Source organism: Podarcis muralis, chromosome 9 (assembly GCF_964188315.1).
Source record: "Podarcis muralis chromosome 9, rPodMur119.hap1.1, whole genome shotgun sequence".
Classification (NCBI taxonomy): Eukaryota; Metazoa; Chordata; class Lepidosauria; order Squamata; family Lacertidae; genus Podarcis; species Podarcis muralis.
Genome location: NC_135663.1, coordinates 54,989,017 through 55,012,015, shown reverse-complemented (window position 1 = coordinate 55,012,015; position 22,999 = coordinate 54,989,017). Strand labels below are relative to the sequence as shown.

The 22,999-nt window shown below is 40.8% G+C and overlaps 2 protein-coding genes across 4 annotated transcripts in view; one reads left to right on the top strand and one right to left on the bottom strand.

The window, feature by feature from the left end:
- Positions 1–22,259, bottom strand: part of PAICS (phosphoribosylaminoimidazole carboxylase and phosphoribosylaminoimidazolesuccinocarboxamide synthase) — a 38,818-nt gene extending 16,559 nt beyond the window's left edge. The window contains exons 1-10 of one of the 3 annotated variants that reach the window (XM_077934292.1): positions 21,866–22,259; positions 18,289–18,375; positions 15,890–16,369; positions 14,614–14,703; positions 14,403–14,507; positions 10,742–10,825; positions 5,797–5,868; positions 4,106–4,465; positions 3,083–3,199; positions 1,512–1,699 (exon numbers count right to left, since the gene is read on the bottom strand). In XM_077934292.1, coding sequence (XP_077790418.1) covers positions 1,512–1,699; positions 3,083–3,199; positions 4,106–4,465; positions 5,797–5,868; positions 10,742–10,825; positions 14,403–14,507; positions 14,614–14,703; positions 15,890–16,369; positions 18,289–18,375; positions 21,866–22,244 — 1,962 coding nt within the window. In that variant the 5' untranslated portion in view covers positions 22,245–22,259. The remainder of the gene's footprint in view (positions 1–1,511; positions 1,700–3,082; positions 3,200–4,105; positions 4,466–5,796; positions 5,869–10,741; positions 10,826–14,402; positions 14,508–14,613; positions 14,704–15,889; positions 16,370–18,288; positions 18,376–21,865) is intronic. The other 2 variants (XM_028742851.2, XM_077934293.1) reach the window with 2 other exon arrangements.
- PPAT (phosphoribosyl pyrophosphate amidotransferase) overlaps positions 1–22,999 on the top strand; it is a 44,267-nt gene that overhangs the window by 5,602 nt on the left and 15,666 nt on the right. The gene's annotated exons all lie outside the window — the stretch shown is intronic.

The following is a 22,999-nucleotide window of genomic DNA, read 5'->3' as shown; positions in this document are numbered from 1 at the left end:
GGAGTCGCTCCACCCCTTTGATCATTTGCGTTGTCCTTTTCTGAACTTTTTCCAACTCTACAATATCTGTTTAGAAGTGAGGAAACCAGAACAGTACAGAGTATTCCAAAAGCAGTCACACCATAGATTTGTATAATGGCATGATATCAGCAGTTTTCAATTACTTTCCTAATTATCCCTAACATGGAATTTGCCTTTTTCAAAGCTGCAGCACATAGGGTTGACATCTTCATAGAGCTGTCCCCTATGACCCCAAGGTCTCATTCCTGGTCAGTTCAGACCCCCACGAGCATATACCGGTATGTGAAATAAAAGATTGCCCCAATGTGCATCACTTTAAACTTGCTTCCCTTGAATTGCGTTTTCGGTTTTACCACCTACAGAAGACTGTAGTCTGAGACCTTTGAATTACTGTAGAATGGGAAATTTTACTAAAGGATGAAGTCTCATACCATATAATGGAAAGTGGGATGCTGGAAACAAATTTAGACGTGCATGGGCTTCTGACAAACTGATGTATTTGAAATTTTAGGAATGCAAAGCACAGAGCAGTTTTGTTGTGATAGCCTGTGTAATTAACAGCAAAACCAACAGTTCACTGGCAGCTTAAAGACTACAAAACTATTGTGGCACGAGTGACTGTGTGAAGTTGAACTGGCTTTGTCAAATGTGCTTTTTTGTGTGTGTTTTCTGATCCATGAAAGGTTCTGCCAGGATTCTGTGTTAATTCCTTATTTAAACAACAGACTAGCACAATTTACTACTCTGGGGGAAAACTACAGGAGAAAGCAGGGATTTCTTCATTTTTATGAATTTTCTATGCAATTAAGTTTGTTAATCTGGCCAATAATTTCACTGTTTATCTGGCAGCAGGTGTGTGTGTGTTTGATTTTGGATCATTGGCTACTAGCTTTTCATTGCTGTCAACTAAGAGTCGCTTTACTTCTAAGCATCTTTTACCAGCTGTGCAAAAGCTGGAACTGTTCCTGGGTCAGGAGAACTTGACCACAGCAGTTCAAGCATTGGTGACCTAAAGATTTGATGAATGCAATGCAGCCTATGTGGGGCTCCCCTTGCTTCAGAGATCTGCACTCATTGCAAATCTGTTCCTGAGCCAAGTTCAGCTATTGGTATATAATTCCCCTAACAGCTTGGGACCAATTGACTGGCAGGATCGCCTTACATCATACGTGCCCGCTTAATGGTTTTGATGTGTGGACCCAGCACTGTTACAAATGCCAAATAATACTTGTTCCACACTTAATAATAAATTATTATTATTATTAGAAATCATTCTTTTAGTGTAGTAGCACCTATATTCGCTGCTCCCTGGCTATTGACATCAGAGAGATAGCTTCACTGCATTCTTTTTGGCATGTTCTTTAAATGTTTTTCTTGTTTTCAACTGTTTGCTATTTGCAACGCTAATATTTCTAGTAAACTGCTTAGAGAGGTTTGCAACTTTTTTTTAAACAAACATGTTTATCTTGGGGGGGGGGGATTAAACCAACCTGTTTCACTGCAGGGACGCTGCTATTCATCTGTGTTCTGCTGGTATCTTGCATTTCTTCCTGCTTGTAAAATCTCTCTAGAAGCATCCTTCGGCTCTTGATTACAGTATGCATGCTGTCAGACACACCTTGCGACTGGATTGTTAAGTTATCAGAAACACTTTTCTTAAACTGAATGGGTGAGGGGTCTAGAAAAGGGGGGAAAGCAATTTAAGAGATTAGTGACAATTTGAATTGAAGAGATTAACTCATTTGAATCTAGCATGCGTCAATAGTCAAGTCATGAGGACCAATGGAATGATGTATTTGTTAAACTTGCTAGAGGGTGAACAGTAACATTTATTTATCACGATTGTATCCTGCCATTCCTCAAAGGAGCTCATAGAGGTAGGTACATGGGATACTTTTGTGAGTGGGCTCTCCAATGAAAGGTTGCCATGTGGACTGCTCATGTACAAAGTGCCCTCCAGCCATAGCCCTTCCATTCCCCTTCTCCCTAGTTATCTGTTTCTTCCCTCCACTGGCCAGAAATCTGTGGCCATGAACATGCTCAGTTCTCCTTGGGTTATGTTGGGGTTATGTTTTTTCTTTTTTTAAAATAAATATATATTTTGTACTTCTGCAAACTTTGGGATTTTTTGTTGGTATGCCGTTGTCTTTTTGAGCTTGCTTGTTAAGTTAGTTGCATCATTGATGTAAATCACTGCTGCTTATATAGCTTCATGGCTGCGTTTGCATGTACAGTGGTACCTCGGGTTACATACGCTTCAGGTTACAGACTCCACTAACCCAGAAATGTTACCTCGGGTTAAGAACTTTGCTTCAGGATGAGAACAGAAATCGTGCGGCGGCGGCACAGCGGCAACAGGAGGCCCTATTAGCTAAAGTGGTGCTTCAGGTTAAGAACAGTTTCAGGTTAAGAACGGACCTCCGGAACGAATTAAGTACTTAACCCAACATACCATTGTAACGCTAAATCATGGTTTTTCATGCTATGTGCATGAGTGTCAATGAGTCCAAGCAAAGTACTGGGCTCACACACTACACCCAATGCAGCAAAGAAGTAGATTTCTGCTAAGAATAATGTCTTAACATTATGGACCCGGCTGTGTAAGGTGAGGAAGAGGGAGTGTGGGAGTGTGCAATCCTGGCACTTTCTTGGGCATGAACCAGAGTATACAGTGGCTCTAGACAGCATATGAAGATAAGTATTTACATCTGCTGTGGAAGGCAGAGGAGCATGCGCACCATCTTTTGTATTCTGCTTGAATGATGTGGGCTGCTTTGGATAGGGTTGCATGTGATTACAATTCAGCCTCATGAATCCATAGCTATGTTTGTCAGGCAGCTTACCTGCACGCACAATAGCATCCCTTACAACCTGTACACACAAAAGGCAGATTTCTTTATCCATCCTTTTTTTCCTATCCAGATGTTTGTTCTCTTTAGGTTTAGTGTGCACAAAGCACTTGACACAGATGAAAATGAACGCATTAGAGATCTATTCTCTTGTGGATTTGTGTCATCAATCTACCCTTCAAAATAGTGTAACAATGCAAATAAATTCTTACCATCTTGAGAGGCTTTTCTTTTGACGCTCAGTGGGGCTGTGTCTGTGGTAACTTCTGCAGCTGTCTCTTTAAAAAGACAAGAAGTGTTCTGTGACAAAATGTTCAGAAAGATGGATCCTAATAATAAATACATAGCTAAAGTGTTAGCTCGAAGAAGACAACTTGAAGCCCTAAGGAAGAAGCAGGCTGGGACATCAGTTTTTATTAGTATAATGGCAAAATGAATACCATTCTTATTTATATGTAATACTGTTGGTCCAAGTTCAAAAAGTAGCCAGACAGATTCTCAGTGTAAAGTGAGGTGGGTCTCTCTTCCCACAAGTTTTTTCTTAATATGCCAGTGAACTTGAAGGTCTGAATCTTTTCCATCTATGCAGAAAACCTGGAGTAGGGAAGGTGGATCTCTCACTTTGTGCTCCAGTCTGCTAATGAAGAACCACAACCACATGCCTAAACTCCAGCTTCACTTCTTTGTAGCTTTATTCTTACAAAGAATGGGCTGGTTCAGACAGACACAATACCCCTGGATAATGTAATCACAGCAAACCCAGGCACTGGAGTTAGTGCTAATCAGACTTCCAGCTTAACCCAAGATCTGAGTAAAGTGGTGAGCAAGATTAATTCAGCCTTGTATTTACCAGCTTATCTGGTAGCTACAGGCAATAGGTAATTCCATTCCATGAGTGGGTTGATTGAGAAAGAACAGATATCTGCATTTCTCTTTCCCAATTCCATTTGGTTTCCATGCTGGGTGTGGAGAAAGGGAAGCCTGTCCCTCTGATCTACTCTTCCTCTGCCAGCTGCTTAGTAAAATGATTAATGGTCTGTTTGTAGGCTGTATAACCATGCTCTCATTCTTCTGTATTGGTCATTGAACTACAACTTACTGTCACCTTCCTGTAATATTAACTTGTATGAGGCATATAATATTCAAACGAACTTTTACACATTGCTGCTTTAGTTAGTTATGTCCTCGGTGTCTTCACCTAAAATTAGTTTTATCAGTTCTGCAGGTATGCTTACCTGAGGGCTGGCTTCTCAAAATGCAGTCGATTTCATCATAAAACCTCATCCTCTTTCTTGCATTGCCAACCTGGTCGTTTTCTTTCTGCAACGCACGATACTCATATTTTAAGTTTTTGTACTTTGTGCGGCACTGCTTCCAGTCTCTGTCTATTCCAACCTTCATTAGCCTTCTGGCAATCTCCTCAAATATTTCTTTATTCCTTGTTGCTCCTTCAAGCATTTGCTGTATCTCCTCATTGGACCAAATATTTATCAGAGCTTTGACTTCATTGTCACACCAGTGCTTTCCTGCTCCTGTGTCGTTAATCGTAATAACTCTAAAGTGATTCTGTGCTTCGTTTAAGGACATTTGATGGTCTGAAAGTTCAAAATAAAACAAAGAACCGATAATAGATTAATATTCAGAAACTAAAACAACCACAACTTTATTTTTCCTTTTTAAAGCAGAGGTGAAGTACCTGTGGTCCTTCAGATATTGGACTACAGCTCCCATTATCCCTAACCATTGGGGCTGATGGGAGTTGGAGTCCAACTGCATTTAGAGAGCCACAGGTTCTCTACCCTTGTTTTAAAGCAGTGTTTCCCAAACTTGGGACTCCACCTGTTTTTGAACTACAATTCCCATCATCCCTGACCACTTGTCTTGCTAGCTTGGGATGATGGGAGTTGGAGTCCAAAAACAGCTGGAGACCCAAATTTGGGAAACACTTTAAAGGTAACAGAAAATGTTCTGAATTAGATCCACCGTGTACCAACACGGGAAAGATCCAAACGGGAAGAGTAAACTTGCTTTCTGAGTGTGCTGTAGAATATTGCATCTTGTTTGGCATACTGTATTACTTTGGCACAGAAATCTTTCTGTATTGAACAGGGTGCTTCCGACTTTGGCTATCCATATGCGAGAGGGGCATAGAAGGCTGGAGTGCATTTTGGTGGTGAACCAATTGTCTAACCATAGCATATGGCCAGGTTTTCAGAATCTGAGCATCCGCCTTAACATAGTTCCTTAGAGCTGGTTCACACAGGAGAAACTGGGAAGAATTAAGAGGACGTGCAGACACAGCTATAAGTACCACTTCTCTTGCTCATGGACGTACTCTACTTTGTAGGGGTAGGGAACCCCAAAAGAATCAAAGCTTTTATCCAAGGCTGCCAATACAACCCTAGCCATGTTTACTCAAAAGTAAATCTCACTTTGTTCAGTGGGGTTTACTCTCCACATGTGTGTTAAGTATTGTAACTTTCCAGTTATTCAGCAGCAATTCAGCTTTGTTAAGCTGAGCGAGACTTAAGTCTCAGGGAAGTGTGTCTAGAACTGTGGTCTTCGTGTCTCAGAAACCTCCTTCAGACATGTAATATAATGTAATGGGGGGATGGAATCAAATGTGACTTTATAGATATTCCCTAATCATGATAACGACTAGAGTTGAGTGTGCTTCAGGGCAGCAACAGAATTATAAACTGCCCAGGAATCTAGAATCCTATTTGAAAAAAATTCAGGTTCTGCATTGGGAAACATGCATGCTAACACTGAATGTTGCAACAATTTTGTTTGTTACGAATGCACAATACTGAGAACTAGGAATGTGCAGAGGCATAAGACTAGGGACCAGAATCCATGAAGGAGGGTCTTGACAGCCTCTTCCTCCCGCTGCCCCCCAACCCAAAGCAAAAGACCAGTCACTTACCCGCCCCTGTTATCTGTTTACACATTGAAAACCCAGGTGTATCCTCTGAGGTTGTACTGATAGAATCATCATCTATTTTTAAAAAGACAATTTTTGTTTAAAAAAAAATGAAGCATAGTTTCTGTTACTGGGCCTTTCTCATCAATCTGCATCTAGAATTGCAGTTAAAACAGCAATAATCAAAATAAAATTTGAAGCTGTGTTTCCCACACGTCTACATTAATATTCTTGAGCAGGATGAGCGGTTTCAGAAAAAGACAGGAATGGTAAGCCTGCCTCCTTTCAATTCTCTCCATAACTTCCCCCACCTTCTTTTCAAAATGTTGACCTGAACATGCAAAGTTTGTAGGTACTATCGTATGTAGGCACAATCTGTTATTTCAAAAATAATTTATCCACCTTGCAGCCTTTGGCAAATAGCATCATAAGCTAGACAGAGGGCTGCCAAGTGGCCCAGCTGTAGGCCTGGCATCCTACAAAAGGCTGCATTGCAAAAAGCCAGTGAGGTTCCTATAACTGGGCAGAGCCGCAAATAATGTCCACAACAGTTGTGTGTGAGTGGAGCTGTAGCCTGGACTGTCATGGTCAGGCTTAATTTGTAGCTCCATGGCAGCCTTCACTCTTCCTTTGCATCCCTTTCACTTGTAATATTAAATAATAATAATAATAATAATAATAATAATAATAATAATAATAATAATAATACCCTGCCCATGTGGCTTTGTTGTCTTGTAACAAAATTTCATATTTCATTTGGTAAACAGCTGCTTTCTTAAAAATCACAAAGTATTACCATTACTAATCTGGTCTGAATCTCACCTAAGAGTTTTGTGCAGCCCAATCCAATCTATGCATGCTTACTGGGAAACAACTCCTACTGGATTCAACTGGATTTGCTCTCCGTTCAGTGTACAGAGATCTGCAGCCTTAAACAGATACCTTGTCTTACCCTTTTAGAGGGTCATTATTTTCCAAATTCGCCTACATTTCTGATCTGATTATAACAAGCTCTGTTATTATGCTCTTGGTATGGTACAGTGTATGCTTGATTTCAGTATAGATGTCCAAAAGGGTTTCTGGCACATGATGTATGGTTTGTCCCTTAGGAGGAGAAATCTGTCTTTCAAGTTGAGCTACTCAAGTGTAGGATACTTCAAAGCACCAGAGTCCAATTAGTTGCCTTGGCTAAAACATTCGAAAAGCCTCTGAATGGTGTCTTGATGACTTTTTGTTTGAAGCTTCTACTGCTCAGAGTAGCTGAATATAAAAAACAACAACACACCAGTATTTGGGGGAAGGCGAGAAAACCCACTTTTCATTCAACTCACATCTGAGTTCACATTAATCTGTCTGAATAGAAACATCTTATTTTCGTCTACTCCCAAGTACACAGGAACTGTGGAAACAACTGGGGGGTTCCTTTCATGAGCTGAAATGACACTGTTAATGTATAAAGTAAATTAAAATATTGTTTCCCTGTTAAAACTATCCCAAACAAAACAATATTGGCTGTGAGTCCTGGAAGACCTGCTCCCTGCCTTGCAGGCCTTATCAGCACCTGGCCTGGGAGGGCAGGGCAGGGCCCTGACTGACTCCAGTCACAAAAGCTGAGGCTGCTCAATGGACTGGGGTTGGGGTTGGGGGGGGGGTTGTTTAGAGTGTGTGTTGCTGTTTTTAATATTAATATGTTTCCCCTTCCGCTACTTGCCAGAATTTCAAATGCAAAGGTTGCAATTTGGGAGAAAACATGTAAATTGTGTAACATTTACATAAGCCTTTTAGATTGCATAACCAAATTCAGATGCTTTTGGCATATGATATATGCAGCTTCAGTTATACTGCTTCACAACTTCTGAAATCAGGACAGGGGAAGGCATGCACAGAAATAGTCACAAGTTAGACGCTACAGGGAGAAGCAAAGTTACAGGGAACCAGGCAGAAGGCCTTCTCGGTAGTGGCGCCCTCCCTGTGGAACACCCTCCCATCAGATGTCAAAGAAATAAACAACTACAGTGGTACCTTGGGTTAAGTACTTAATTCGTTCCGGAGGTCCGTTCTTAACCTGAAACTGTTCTTAACCTGAAGCACCACTTTAGCTAATGGGGCCTCCTGCTGCTGCCGCGCCGCCAGAGCACGATTTCTGTTCTCATCCTGAAGCAAAGTTCTTAACCCAAGGTACTATTTCAGGGTTAGCGGAGTCTGTAACCTGAAGCATATGTAACCTGAGGTACCACAGTATATGACATTTAGATGACATCTGAAGGCAGCCCTGTTTAGGAAAGTTTTTAATGACTGATGTTTTAATGAATTTTTAATGGGTGGGGTAGAAATAATAATAATTATTATTATTATTATTATGGATTTGTTCATATAATCACCCAGGCATGGACAGTACTTTCAATTTTGTTCTAGATTGCACCATGTGTATGTAAGGTGGACATGAATGCAACTTTACAGTCCTCCATAATCCTTCCTAAAGTGGCTTGGGAAGTGGAAGTGTTTAAAACAGCAGTTTGTACTTGTGACAGACAGCTTGTTCGCTACGCGTTGGGTGTAATCTGGGCCTGTATAAATTTAGTCTCGTGGCCACTCAGCACAGAAGCATTCAAGAACCAGGGATCCATCTATTTGGGAGCCTCAGATCTCTGCTACCTCATTTCCCACTTCATTTTGGTGCATGGGTAGAAGAGGCCTCTGTTGTAATGTGGGAAGGGGCTTGGGGCTCTTGCCTGTGTGGAGAGATATGTGAGTTCCAAATATCTCGGTCCTCTCACAGATTTTGCTCCACGCTCTCTTCATACGGCACAGTAGAAGTGGCACTTATTTTCCCGCACTTGCAGTTCCCAGGCCTTGCTGCATAATGCGCCTTCATACCACGCTCTCCAAGTCAAGACCATTAGAGATCATGTTGGCAAATATATGGTCCTGACCACCCCTTTCCTGAAAATCATTGTAGATGCAATTGTGGGCCACTTATAGGGGAGGACTGCAAAGAGGAAGAGCTTAAAATATTTCCCACCTTAGGGAAGGCTTTCTCCATGAAATGCTTTTGGTTTCAAGACCAAGCTGGTGGGAGGTATGACAGACTGCAGCAGGGGAAGGCATTTGCAGAAAAGAATTGGTGAAGCCTGCTGACTCTCCTTTGCAAATCCTTCGGCCCAGCCTACATGTTTGCACTATGAATGAAGTACAGGTCTGGGCCCCATGTTTGCTTTGTAAAATTTTGTTTAGCCTTCAGTTTTAGAGCCCAGAACCGGGTGGGGGGGGATGCTTGGCTTGTTCTGAAGTACTCAGTAGTGACCCTTTTTTTGAACTACTACTTATGCTTTCTTTGGGCAAAGGAATTTGTGTGCTGCTGATTTCATGCAGCTAATTTCCTCAAATGGAGTGTACATGTCCAAAACAGAGCAGGCATTTTGCAGAAAGGGAATCAGTTCACATGATACTTTATCATTTGCATTACTACTGTGTGGAATATTTCATTGCACTCATGTGATGTGATTCTGTCTTTCAACTTGCACAGATGTTGTGTTCCCTCTATGGAAGCAAGGCTGCATTGAGTCCAATGTTTCCTTCGCTGAGCTATTTTAATGTGGTATTTCACCATAGCATTTATGTGATCTGTACACATTGCTTATTGGTTGTCCCTAAAAACACCAAATTTGTCATTACGGTCCTTTCACCCTACATCAGTTCCTGGATTTAAGGGGTCGAGAGACAATAAGTATAGATAACAGAAAGCCGTATTGTAGATCCCTAATCCAGCATGCATTTCTGTGCATGTTTGTGTGGAAGTAAAGTTGATGGCATGTACAGGCGTCCTCCCATTCATGTGCAATTGACTCGTTTGTGACCGCATATACCTGCGGTGCCAATAAATAAATAAATAAATAAATAAGTACCAGGAAATGGGAGAGAGCTGGAGAGTCCTTGTGGCTCACTAAGAGACCCTCCCCAGAGCCCAAAGAGGATTTCAGTGAAGGCAAAGGAATCCCCAAAGAGCCCTGAGAGCTACTCAGCCTCTCTACCTAGCAGTTGAAGCTCAGGGTAGCACAACCACCACTGCTCATGTGACCTCCAGCTAGTCCCAGAGCTTCAACTCTGGTTCTCCACTTAAGTGATTTTCGCCTATGTGCGCGGAGGCCCAGCACGTAACTGTACAGGGTTACGAACTTAATTTGTTCCGGAGGTCCATTCTTAACCCAAATCCGTTCTTAACCTGAGGCGCACTTTCACTAATGGGGCCTCCCGCTGTCCGCCGCGCCGTGATTTCCGTTCTCACCCTGGGGGAAAGTTCGCAATCTGAGGTACCACTTCTGGGTTACCAAAGTTTGTAACCCAAAGAGTTTGTAACCTGAGGTACCTCTGACTCCTTTAGTAAGAGTGCTTGGGGTTGAAGATTAAGGTGTCTTGCATGACCATATTTAAGGTCTCTCAGTCTTGATTTCCCATGGAAGTTCACTTCAGGAATTCCCTGAGGTCATGAACAAAATTGTCACAGAGAGCTAAGACTTGGAAATAGTCTTGATCATAGGTGTGAAGTCTGTGAACGCCCATTCTTTGTTCCTTTAGCCCAGGAGTGGCTCACCATTTTTGTCCCAAGGGCTTCATTTGCTCTTGATCAGTGCTCTCAGAGTCACATGGCTGAAGTGGGTGTGGCCCACTGTAAACCAGGATTACTGGTTCGCACATCATGCTAAGCCAAGATTTTTTGAAACTGAAAGAAAACTCAGCAGAAATCCTCCTCCTGACGATTTGGAATGAGATTTGCTGAGGTTCATCCACATACCGCTGAACCACAGTTTAGTGTTGCATGAGAAGCACACTGAGTTATACATATAAAAAAGCTAAATGGTTAAAGCTAACTATCTTTTAAAAGTAAAACCTCAGTACTGGAATGAGGATGGAAGAGTTTACAAATTCACGTGGCAAATGGTTGACTTACCTACGTCAATCGGCTCTTGCTTTATGTGTGAGAGCTCTGTACCTTCGGGAGTACTGTGGATGGAATCGTCGTCTTCCGGGATTTCTGTGCAAATTCAAAGTAAACTTTAGAAATGTATTTACTAATAATTATTGGGTCCAAGATGGCATATGAGATTTCTAGGTACTTTTGTATAGCACATTAGACATAACCTTTCCATGTGGGACTAATGCCTGCATATGATGGGGTCCCAATATGGCCTAAGACCTAGGGTCATCTCCCATGTAGCCTGTCCAGTTCTCACTCATGGCTCACCTGCAGGTAGTGGGCTGCACACGGGTATGGGATATGTACACAGAGTTTCCAGTTTTCTTAATAGTTTGGTGTCAAGGTGGGAGGGGAGGGGGGTATTTGGCTTTGTGATGATGGCATATGGGGACCTTGCAAAGAAGTGTTGGAAACTCAGATACATAAGCTAATTGCCAAATAGCACCTTAAACCCGGGTTACGGTTGTCACAACAAAATGTCTAGGTGCCACCCCCCCATTATGTTTATTGTTGTTATTGTTGCTGTCGTTATTTGTTTATTTTCTATGCTACTTTAAAAAACAATCTCAAAGCCGTTTACAACACATTAAAACATCAAATAAACAATCCAGAATAATAAAAATTAAAGCTTCAAGGAGATCCTTCTCTAAGTGACAAATTGCTTTCCCTATATTTATGTACCTGCTTAATTTATATAGCGGACCCATAGCAGAAGTACTCTAGGAAGCCAGGGTGGTGTAGTGGATAGAGTGTTGGACTAGGACCTGGGAGAACAGGGTTCAAATCCCCACTCAGTCATGAAACTCACTGAGTGACCCTGGGCCAGTCGCAACATCTTAACATCATAGGGTCATTGTAGGGATTAACTGAGGGGGGGGGGTGAACCATATACTCCTTGGAGAAAAAGGTGGGATATAAATGCCATAAATAAGCTCTTCTGCTTCCCTGCTTAAGGAAGTTGGAGGAGCCAGCCCGGTGGAGATGTCTGTCACCAACCTGGTATCCAGAGATCTCCACTTGTTAGCTATTGAACCCACGCCAGTCGTGAAATGCACCTGGCTAATTTCTAACACTGTCGCACAAAGGTGTTGTGCGTAAAAAGGCCTGGTTTGCATGTCATGCTGAGCCAAATCATGATTTCACTCATGACCATGTAGCAGCAGGAGGACCAGGTGAGGAATGCAGTAGCCTCATGCTCACAGCTTTGTGCTAAGCAAAACTGATCGTCGAAATGGTTGTGTCCCCAGAATTACATTAATTTAGTAAATGGACCAGTGTGCTATTATACCTTCTCTTTCATTTCTGGGGGGAAACTGTCCACCAAATGAATTGTGAAAATCATTTTATTGACTGCCAGGGGTGTCAACTTGAATAAAATATTGGGCAGGGGGCAGGTAAGCCCCGTCCCACAAAAAAATTGATCACCTGACATAGGACATACACATCATTTGAATGGCAGTGCCCATAAACTTCGGGGTGTGGTCCTCTCAATTATTTTATTGAGGGGAACCGAAGACCCCTTGGAGTTGGCTCCTATGTTGACTGCAACAGGTTGGAGTCACCATCAGAAAAAACACAGTATTCTTCCAATATTGTAGAGCTATACTCCTGCATCTTTTGATAGCACTGATGACACTGAGAATTCTCTAATAAGATAATTAATTGAAGGAAGACATTTTGGCAGCGCAATCGCAGTTATTCCAAATTGTTTGCCTCTTTCTCTATGCTGTGGGCGTTTCATCACAGCGAAGTGGGTGGAATGCTGACCTTTAATGTAATTGGTTTCTGGCTGTTTGATGATGCTCCCCTTGTGATAGATAGGATGCGACGGATCATTTTGTCAGTTACGTCAGCAGAGGCTGACCCAGCAAAGAGGTAAATGTCCAAGGCTGTGCAGAGGGGTCAGTGACTGCGTTATCTAACTCCAAGCCATGGTCTCGGGCTGTTAGATAATGCTGTCAAACATTGAGCAAGAAAAGATCACTGGCAGCCATAGCGTTTCACTAAAGGAAATGACTCAAATCCTTTTCTAAATAAGACCTTTGATAAATAATTGCTGAATTTGGTATCTGTTTAAAAGGCATTGCTTAAATTGGTTTCTTACCTACTCACTGACAGCATGGGATTTCTGAAATTGTAGCCAAGTTTTGCTGTCATCAGTTAAAGTTCCTTCACACAGAGCAAACAGGCAAGCCCATAGTTTTTTCTCTTGCATTAGAAGAGTGGGACAATTATACAGATTTATAGGTTGTTATGGTAAAGTAACTTGGCACCCTCTGCTGGTGCCAGCATGAGGCTGTTTAAGTAAGCTATGTGTAGTAACTATGCTTTTTTTTTCTTTTGGAGAAGTATCTCAGAAATCTGCTGTGTTTGTAGGAAAATTTGAAATGCAACCAGGTTTTGAGGGTTCAGGAGACATACTGTACTCTCCAGCATAAACACTCAAGGGCCTTCTGTAGCCTCTTCACTCATCTTTGGTGTTGCTCAGGCACTGACTGGCAATTATTGGTCAAATACGAACTAAAGAGATAGACTTCATAACCATAATAAACAGTAGCCTTCTATTGAGTGCTCATTGCCAGCTAGGATTCATGATCTTAAGAGTAGTAAATAAAATTTAGGGTTGATATGCCTATTGCATGCATTCTGATTGTGTGCGCACACATCATCTCCCCCCTCCCCAGGTGGCTTCAAAGTTTTACATCTCTACCCTGGGCAGAATTATAAACAGTGTGGGGAAGGAGGAGTGAGAGTGGGGATGCAAACTCAAATTGGACATGATACATAAGGCAACCTGTGACTGTCTAAAAGGTACTGTTTAGAACCAAAGGAGAACATCTAATGATTTTGGCCACATTCAAAGGTAATGAAAAGCCTGTCTTACCATGATTTACTGTGACTGAGCAGTGTGAGATGCAGCCAGCCTAGTTGCTCTCACTTTGCCCTTGCCCTGACATGAGTGGGAGATACAAGGAAGCCACATTTAAAGCATGTCTTGTTTTGGCATCTGAGCCGGTGATCCTGGTGTTGCAAACAAGCCGGGATCGTAAGCCATCCGGAAACCTTGATTTAAGCCTAGTGAGCCAAACCAGGGATCCAGGTTCAGAGAGCCTAACAAGCCATGTGTAATTTCAGCTTCATGGTTTGTTCACACAGGGGATGAGCAAAGTGTTAAGTGATCAGGCTGCATGCATGAGCACGATGCTCATTAACAATAAACCAAGATAAGCCAACAAACCTGGCTTATCGTTACAGGCAACCTTTGCATGCAAAAGATTGCCCTTTAGGTTATTCCTCACTTGACCTGCTATGTTTCTGCTATGGACAAAGTATCCTCATCAGGATAGCTAAGAACGAGACTCTTATCCTCAAGGTTGTGGGTTCAAGCCCCATGTTGGGCAAAAAGATTCCTGCATTGCAGAGGGGTTGGACTAGATGCCTCTAGTGGTCCCTTCCGGCCCTACAATTCTATGATTCTATCGGATGGGATTTGTACAAGTCTCCTCCTTGCCCACCTTTATTGTTGGCCATTGAATAAGTTTGGGCTTGGCTCACAGTTTTAAATTGTCACCTAACATACACCCTCACACTTAACCTTCTGTTGTTTAGTAGATTGTAACTGAATGCTGCTCACCTAAGTCAGTAACTTCTTCTTTTATGTCTTCCTTCACATGTGTGGTAATGGGCTCTTCCAAATCTCCATTTAGATAATTAGTTCTGTCTACTGCGCTGTGGAGCACTAGATGCACAAAAAGAGATAGTTATGCAAATGCTGACATCCTACTGCAGTTATATTTTACTTGTATTTTAATCGAGGGATTCACAAACAGTATCTCTGTGTTTACCTGGGTCTTTCACTTTCCTTGTGTCTGTGAGCTGCAGATCTCCTGACATACTACTAACAGAATCTTCCGCACCTGTGTCTCCATGTAATTCTGAGTGAAACGATACAGGTTATGACATTAGGTTGTGAAATTATTATAAGGAGTCTTACTGCAGTTATTCTAAGGAAACAGTTTTTTTTTAATTAAAAAAAAAAACAATAGTAACATGCTTAGGCATTTTCTAGATGGCCCCCAGAAAATCAAAAGTGAGTTATCCAATTTTATGTAGCACCAACCATGCGGCTTAATTCTGCAAAGTAACTTAAACAAAACCAGGACTCTTGTCCGTAAGGTCCTTGCAACCTACATTTAAATGAATTAGATACACTGGAGTGGGGAAAAGAATGAAAGAAGCAAAGATAACAAGGGATGGGACTTTCTATTAGACAAACTTCTATTGTTCCCCTCCTAGTCCCTGCCAGCTTAATACTACGTAAAGTATAACTATTTATCTCTACTTTGGCCTCCAAGCCATTCTGATAAATAAGGTTTTGTCCCTCAGTTGAATCATATGCTCTTGCAAATGTATTACGTGGAGGTCAGGAAGCACAGAACTATAGCTAACTATTTATACTATAAATACTTGTGTTTTTCATTGCCTTATCAGTACATTGTAAATGTGTTTCCAGCAAATGACCGCTGGCACCTCCATTTTTAAAAAGGTAATTAAAGGTATTTAAATATTCCCAGGTGCTTCACACACTAAAACATCCTCCACGCATAGAGTTTTTGTCAGAAAAACCAATTGGCTGGCTGCATTCATGTCAGTGAGCCACAAGTTACTTAGGACTGGGTGGCGAGGAAATGGGGGCACAATATAGGTTAGTAGCAGTGGCCCAAGGCTCCACCCCCCACCCCAATGATACCTGTGTTTCCATACAATCCACTAGAGACCATTTTAAGAGTACAAATTCTACCTTATCACCATGTCATTGCACTTTATGACATTTAGAGTTATCATAAACAGTAGTTTTGTATTTCTATTCAGATTTTGTAATGGAATATCCTCTTTATGGCACAAGGCAAACCTCATCGCAGTTCACATTCCTTCTTAGATTTTGCACTTATGGTTTTGTTTGGTTGTCTTCTTTGACCTTTTAATTATTATTTTTAATTTATTTGTACTTTGAATTAAACAGACATTTGTAAACAGACTTTTATATATAAACTTTCATATGTATATATATTTACTAGTGCAAAACTGATAAAACTAATTTTGATGGCTTAGAACTCTTACCTCTGAAATTCTTTTCTGTTTTAGTTTCTACCCATTCTACAGGCTTCTCGCTGTCATCATTATCCGACCTGCTTGTTTTATCTGCATTGCTGTGGCCCAGAATAGCATCCAGCTCTCTGAAAAACTTCATACTTTTGCTTGTGTTGCCTGAATATTGGGCATTTTTTACACTCTTATATTCATGCTTTAGATTTTTATATTTTGTCCTGCACTGCTTCCAGTCCCTGTCGATTCCAAATTTTTGGAGTCTAGCAGCAACATGTTCAAATATTCTTTTGTTTCTCACCGTTCCCTCGAGTTGTTGCTGGATGCTTTTATCTGACCAGACACGTATTAGAGCTCTAACTTCATTAATAGTCCAATGTTTTCCTCCTTCATTTGCTACAGATGGAATGTATGGCAGACTTCTGGTCGCATCTAGTATTGGGGTTGGGTTACCTGCATCAGGCAGAATAGGGGAGAGACTCAGATATGTGTTACCTGCATTGAGTGGGATGGGGTCAGGATAAGGTAAAATAAAGGGTGGGAGGAGAGAGAGAGAAAAAAAATGGTTTTGGTGAGCTTTTTAATTCCTGTGCACATTTAGACTGCAGTCTTATACCCACTTACCTGGGAGTAAGGCTCAGTGAGTTTTATTTCTGGGCACTGTTATAAAAATAAATTCAAGGTAGAAAACAAATTGATTCAGCAAATAACAGGGTTTCCCAAACTTGGCTGTCCAGCTATTGTTGGACTACAGCTCCCATCATCCCTAGCTAGCAGGACCAGTTGTTAGGTATGATGGGAACTGTAGTCCAAAAACAGCAGGACTGCAAAGTTTGGAAAACTCTGACATATAAGTTCTCTGATTTAACAAAAGCCAACATTACATACATTATCAGAGCAAAGCCGTACTGACTGCAGAAACAGAATCTGAGATAATGGCGCAGACCCTCCAAGCGTCCCTATTTTCCAGGGATGTCCCTGATTTAGAGAAGCCGTCCCAGTTTCTGATTTGATCCCGGAATGTCCCGCATTTCCTTAGGATGTCCCTACTTTCACTGGAGAAATGTTGGCGGCTATGGAGTTATCCAACCCCCAAGCCATCTGAAGGTAATCCTGTATAGGGAAGTTTTATTATGTTTTTATATATGTTGGAAGCTGCCCCGAGTGCTGGGGCAACCCGATAAGATGTGTGGGATATAAATAGTAAAATTATCAATATGGGATGGGACGTCCCTATTTTCAACAGGGAAATGTTGGAGGGTTTGATGGCACCAGATTATCAGTGGTGCTCTCATTCTTCTGTGGGGCTCATGGTTTTAGAACTGTGTATAATATAAAGTGTGAAAGATCAGTGCAGCTTTGAAATCAGTGGTAAAAATCAGTACCATTTTTAAAGATTCCGTGCACTACCCTAATTCAAAATGATGTCCAATTGTATCCAAACATAGGTGAAGACCTGCTCCTTCACTTCAGGAACATAATTCAAAATTTGGTTAAGATGTCTTATGAGATGTCCAAATGCATAGCGAGCAAACATCTTTCCAAAACATTTTAAGTAGAACTTAGTGCAATGCTAAGGCAATCATTCTGGCAGCAGAAGGGTATATGCTGTGGAAAGTTCTCCTCTGAAATCCATTCTAGGGGTTCCTCCAACCCTATGGAACAGATTTGAGGAGTGGGTGTGTGGCATATGTGGGGAGGGAGGGGAGAAGTCTCACTGCACAAGCAGAAATTATTGTTCTAACCAGGACTTGTTAGTGGAATACCACCCACAGTACATAAGAAATAAATTTACTCCTATCGTTTGATATGCACCTGAAAGCACCATTCATAGTCTGATTCCTATCTCAGAGTTTGTTCCAAAAACATGCTAGACTGACTTCTTCTGCTTCAACAGAAGCCTTCTACCAGATGGCTCTTGAAGAGCCCTGGAAAAGTCAGAAAACCTTTGCAGCAGCACTCTTAAGAGGTTTTTTTCCTGAAACAATGAAAAATAGACACACACACCCCTTATGCTTGCGCACACAGAAGCACTTTCACACTCACAAATAGTCCTCTCTGGATCTCAGCTGATGAAACAGAAGAGTTTGACAATTTTATTTCATAGCCTTATATCAGTGCCCATGAACTGCATGTTGAGTTGAGTTTCTACTTCCTCTGCCTTTGATGCACACAACCATGTTCTTGTTTCCAATCAAGAACCAAATTGCTGCATAAAATAAATAATTTTGTTTTCTTGTATTTTATGTAGACGTTAAAGCAAACACCACAGAAACTGTGCAATAAGAAACCACCCCTAAATGCTCTAGCCTTTCCAACATATTTGTTCTGTCCCTCTGATACAATAATATTCCATTCTGAACGAGTATGAGAAACAGAGAGTTTGCTGTCTCTCGTTTGCCATCCTTTGTTACCTAGTTGAATGGGCCTGCAGTGGGACATAAAAAGTAGTGGGTTTGCAGGAGGATCTTCCTCCTCTTCCAGTGTAACTGCAACTTCACCTGGGATGGGGGGGGGGGGAGAGAGAGAAAAGAATTGTTAGACATAGGAAAGGCATCAAATACCGTATATTGTTGTATGAATTATGAGTTGCTATAGATATTTCTAATGCGAACTTCCTATTGAAGCCACAACATAGTACCTTGAATATATTAATTTCAAATAATATTTACAGCAAATCTTACCCTAACATATCACAGCATTTTAAAATGTAAAAATGAAAGAAGAAGAGGCAGAAATAAAGGGTCATTAGATAATGATAGATAGATGATAGATAGATAGATAGATAGATGATAGATAGATGATAGATAGATAGATGATAGATTAGATAGATGATAGATGATATAGATAGATGATAGATAGATAGATAGATAGATAGATAGATAGATAGATAGATGATAGATTAGATATAGATATAGATATAGATAGATAGATAGATAGATAGATAGATAGATAGATAGATAGATAGTGTGGTTATAATCCAAAGAATCTTGAGCAGAACTTTACTCCTGAGATGGGGCCTTTCCACCTTCTTCTGTCTTCCAAAACCCACCCCAGGGAACCCACCCCTCGGATTTGTGGAAGATGTGACTGATCCACTTATCCAAGTGTTAGATCCAAGCCAGTATTTTCTACATATCAATTTAGGCCAAGAAAGGACAGGATCATACAATCTTCATCTAATGAAAGGCTATTTAGAATCTGTGCATTTTTATATTGGGAAGTGATTATAGGACTGAATCTGGAGTGGTGGTGCTATTAGTAGCAGCAGGAGCAGCAGCAGCAGCAGCAGCAGCAGCAGCAGTGGTTGTTGTTGCTATTGTATAGTTATTTATACTCTGCCTTTTCCCCTGACGGCTTACAGATAAAATAAGAACAGCTAAAACATTTTTTTTAACTTTTTAAAAATATTTGTTTTTTAATACGCATGCAGTTATGGGACATTGATTTCTGTGGTACAAGAAACGCATGTAAGCGAAGCAAGTTGTATCACGTTTTAAAAGGAAATAAAAACTACAGCACAATTCATTGTTAGCCAAGACTGATACTCTTACTTCCCATGTACTGGTACTTCAGTGATGAAAAAGCTAGAAGAAAGATCTAGTCTTCTATTTTCCCCACAATATTTATGCATTACAATAAATTTATTAAATATGAAAGTAATAATTTAATTGTTCCAATATGTTCTAATCCACGTAGCATTAAACTATGGCTCATTGTTGTGTGTGAATGCAGCCCCGTGTTTATTTGGCTGCTCACTTCCTACATGCAACATTTGGGAAATTACAATGTATGAAGAGACTAAAATAGAAAGCAACCCGATGGCTGGTTTTCAAAGATAACTGGCCATGTTCAACTAAATTGTGGTAGCAGAAGCCAAGATGACAGGAATTTCCCCTTGTTTCCCCTCCCCACTTGCACCCTGTGCTGTATGAGAAATCTGTGTTGACAGAATCTTAGCCTTAGCGCTATGTGGAATACAACAACCCACTGCATTTTGACTAGACTGTGGGACTTAAAATGGGGGAGGCAACACGCTGATTAATTGATTTAGAACAGTCACCATATCTCAGAGTAACCTCCCTAACAAGACTGTTGTGCAAGTTGCCCATAGCTTCTTAGAGGGTCAGTGGGAAAATATTATTTATTGTTATTATATATTATTGGATAAAAAGGATATATCAATAAGTTGGTGAGCATTTAATTCCTATTTATTTTCCATTAAATCTCTGTGAATATGATCTATAGTCATAATCCTTTTAGAGTGCGGGGAGGCCAGTGTTTTCGTCATTATCATCACAAAATAATGTTTCGTACAGTGATTAAAATGTGCCTGTGAAAGCAGAACAGGAAGATGTTGGTGCTGTATTTCATGCTAGACCAAAAAAAAAGAGATAAGAGTTAGCTAGGACAGATGCTTATTGTCCATATTTATTGTTTATGTATTTTCAGTGGACGTTGGCTTTCTTTGGGGTGGGCAATTCTTGCGTTACACATGCCCCCCTTGCAAAATGTAAGATTATTTAAAATTTGTTTTTTTATAGTCATTGTAGTGAGTTTGTCCTTTTTGCATTTAATTTAAATATGTGTTGCATAGTATTTGGGGGGGCGTTTCTGGCCCTTACTGCTATCAGTGATTGGACTTAAAAAGATAAGATAGTGCTTTAAAATACGCCCTAGCTAAAGTCTGCTGCTCAGACATCAGAATTCCAGGAGACTGAAAACACCCCGATATGCCTAAAACTGGCTATCTGTCTCTTTCTCAGTCTAAACTGCAGTCTTCTCACACAGACACCTGAATTATCTGATTATTAGTTGGGAGGGACGTCTGGCCCCCCCCCCCCTTAATCTTTTCCTATTCCAAACATTCAAGGAGCAATTGTCTAACTATTTAGTTTCCACGGCAACATATCTCTTGTTATTTACATAACAAAGGATGTGCCTGGCCAGACCTGGCCAGCAGGTTTGACCAACTTTAAGCATTAAACAGGAGAGGCCCATTAACCCTCTCCTGTAGAACCTCCAGTCTCTCAACTACATACAAATTTCCTTTTTTATATATAATAAACATACTTTCATATTGCAGATTGTGTTTGCAACGTTTGGCCTTTCCAATTTTAATTCTCTGATTTTCAGGGACAAGCAAAATATATCACATATCATCATACAGGCCTCTGGAAAACATATAATATTAAGCTGCCTTGCAATGCATATGACTTACTGCTATTATTTAAAGCGTTTTAAGCCGCTTTTTAGAGCTACAAGCTCCGAAAGGGACATACAGAGTAGCGACAGATATGACACAAATATTCACAGCTGAACAAGTTAATAGGAGGAGCTGTTCTGAAGACTACAGCTATTTTTATTATCACTGTGAAAAGTAAAGAGACTCCCACCCCCTCTCTATATATATTTATCCAAAGGAATATTCATTAACCGCTACTTCAAAAAGGGACATCATCTTTCCATCACTACAAATATCTGTCTTTCGACCTTGGCCCTTTTGTTTTCATTCCACCTGAGCATAAATGCATCTCTGCAGCATTTCAAATTCTATTACAATAGCACAGCTCGTTCCACAATTATTATTTCCCTTTGGTATGAGCTGGATAGCTGCAAAAAATGTATATGTTATTATATGAACAGTGACAGATAAATCCCAATTAAAAAAGCAATAGAAGTTTGGAAGCCCTTGCTCTGAGGTTTTTGCTTTCCTTTACAGCAAAGGCCTCATGAGTCTAAGCTAGCTCCAGCAGCTGGTTTAACTACCATCATCAGGCTTATGTATTTATAGAAAAGCTGGTGAGCAGAACCGCCCTCCCCGCCCCCCTTTCACACATACATACACACAGATAAGGAGAGAGTGCATTAAGTCAGTTTGTTCTTCCAACTGTGCCATCTGTGGTGCAAAGTGGGGACTGAACCCTAACAGCCTCTTAATTTATTTCAGGTAAAGATAATACAGAAACGATTTTCATATATATATTTTACCTTCATTGTTCTCCCTGGTGGCATTTATGATGTCATTTGCTGAACACCTGCCGTTCTCTTCCTCTGTTAACTGTGTGACAGGTTCATGTTGCAATATGGCATCCAATTCGTGGAAAAACTTCATGGTCTTTGTAGCATCTCCTGAGTTGTGGGCATATTTAACTGTCCTATATTCATATTTCAGGTTTTTATACTTTGCACGACATTGTTTCCAGTCTCTGCAGATCCCCAGCTCCTGTAGCCTTTTAGCAATGTAAATAAATATTCCTTTATTCCTTAGTGTTCCATGGAGTTGCTTTCTGATGTTTTTTTCTGACCAGACGCTTAACAAGGCTTTAACCTCCTCCTCAGTCCAGTGCCTTCCTGCTCCACTCTCCATGTTGAAAGTGACCTGGAAATGATTCACTATTTCTAGCCAAGATTTTGTTTCCTAGGAAACCAGACGGCTGGTTGTCAGTAAGCTCCACAGAGATGAAAGGATCTAGTTTTACTGGCTCAAGCTGCCTGAGGGGAGTAACTTGAGAAACTGCCAAATAAGCAGGTTCCGTATTAGAGGCAGGAAAATAAAGCAGCTCAGGCACAAATGATTACAAAGTATGTTAATAATTGGCACTCAGAATAAGCTGTTTTCTGCTTGACAAAATGCATTCTTTAACCCTTGTTGTGCGCAGTGCTTTAAAATGAAAATTGAGACTCTAAATATATGCCTCAGACTGAATTGCAATAGCTTTGGACCCTCGTGCTGTGATACTTACTAGCAAGTAAGTGCCTTTGATTTCAAAGTAGGTTCAAGTATATTAGGATCGCTGCCATAAACCTGTGATTCACAATTTGGTGTGTTTATACGTACAGTGGATTGATCTAGTCTAACTGCAAATTTAGCAGTTTAAGTAAATTCTGTATCCACATGTTTAGGAATTTTGTAATTTGTAGCAAACAGAATGGTTGTAGTTTATATTTTGAAGATTTAAAGGTACGGTGGTATCTCGGGTTACATATGCTTCAGGTTACGTACGCTTCAGGTTACAGACTCTGCTCACCCAGAAATAGTACCTTGGGTTAAGGACTTTGCTTCAGGATGAGAACAGAAATCGTGCTCCTGCGGCGCAGCAGCAGCAGGAGGCCCCATTAACT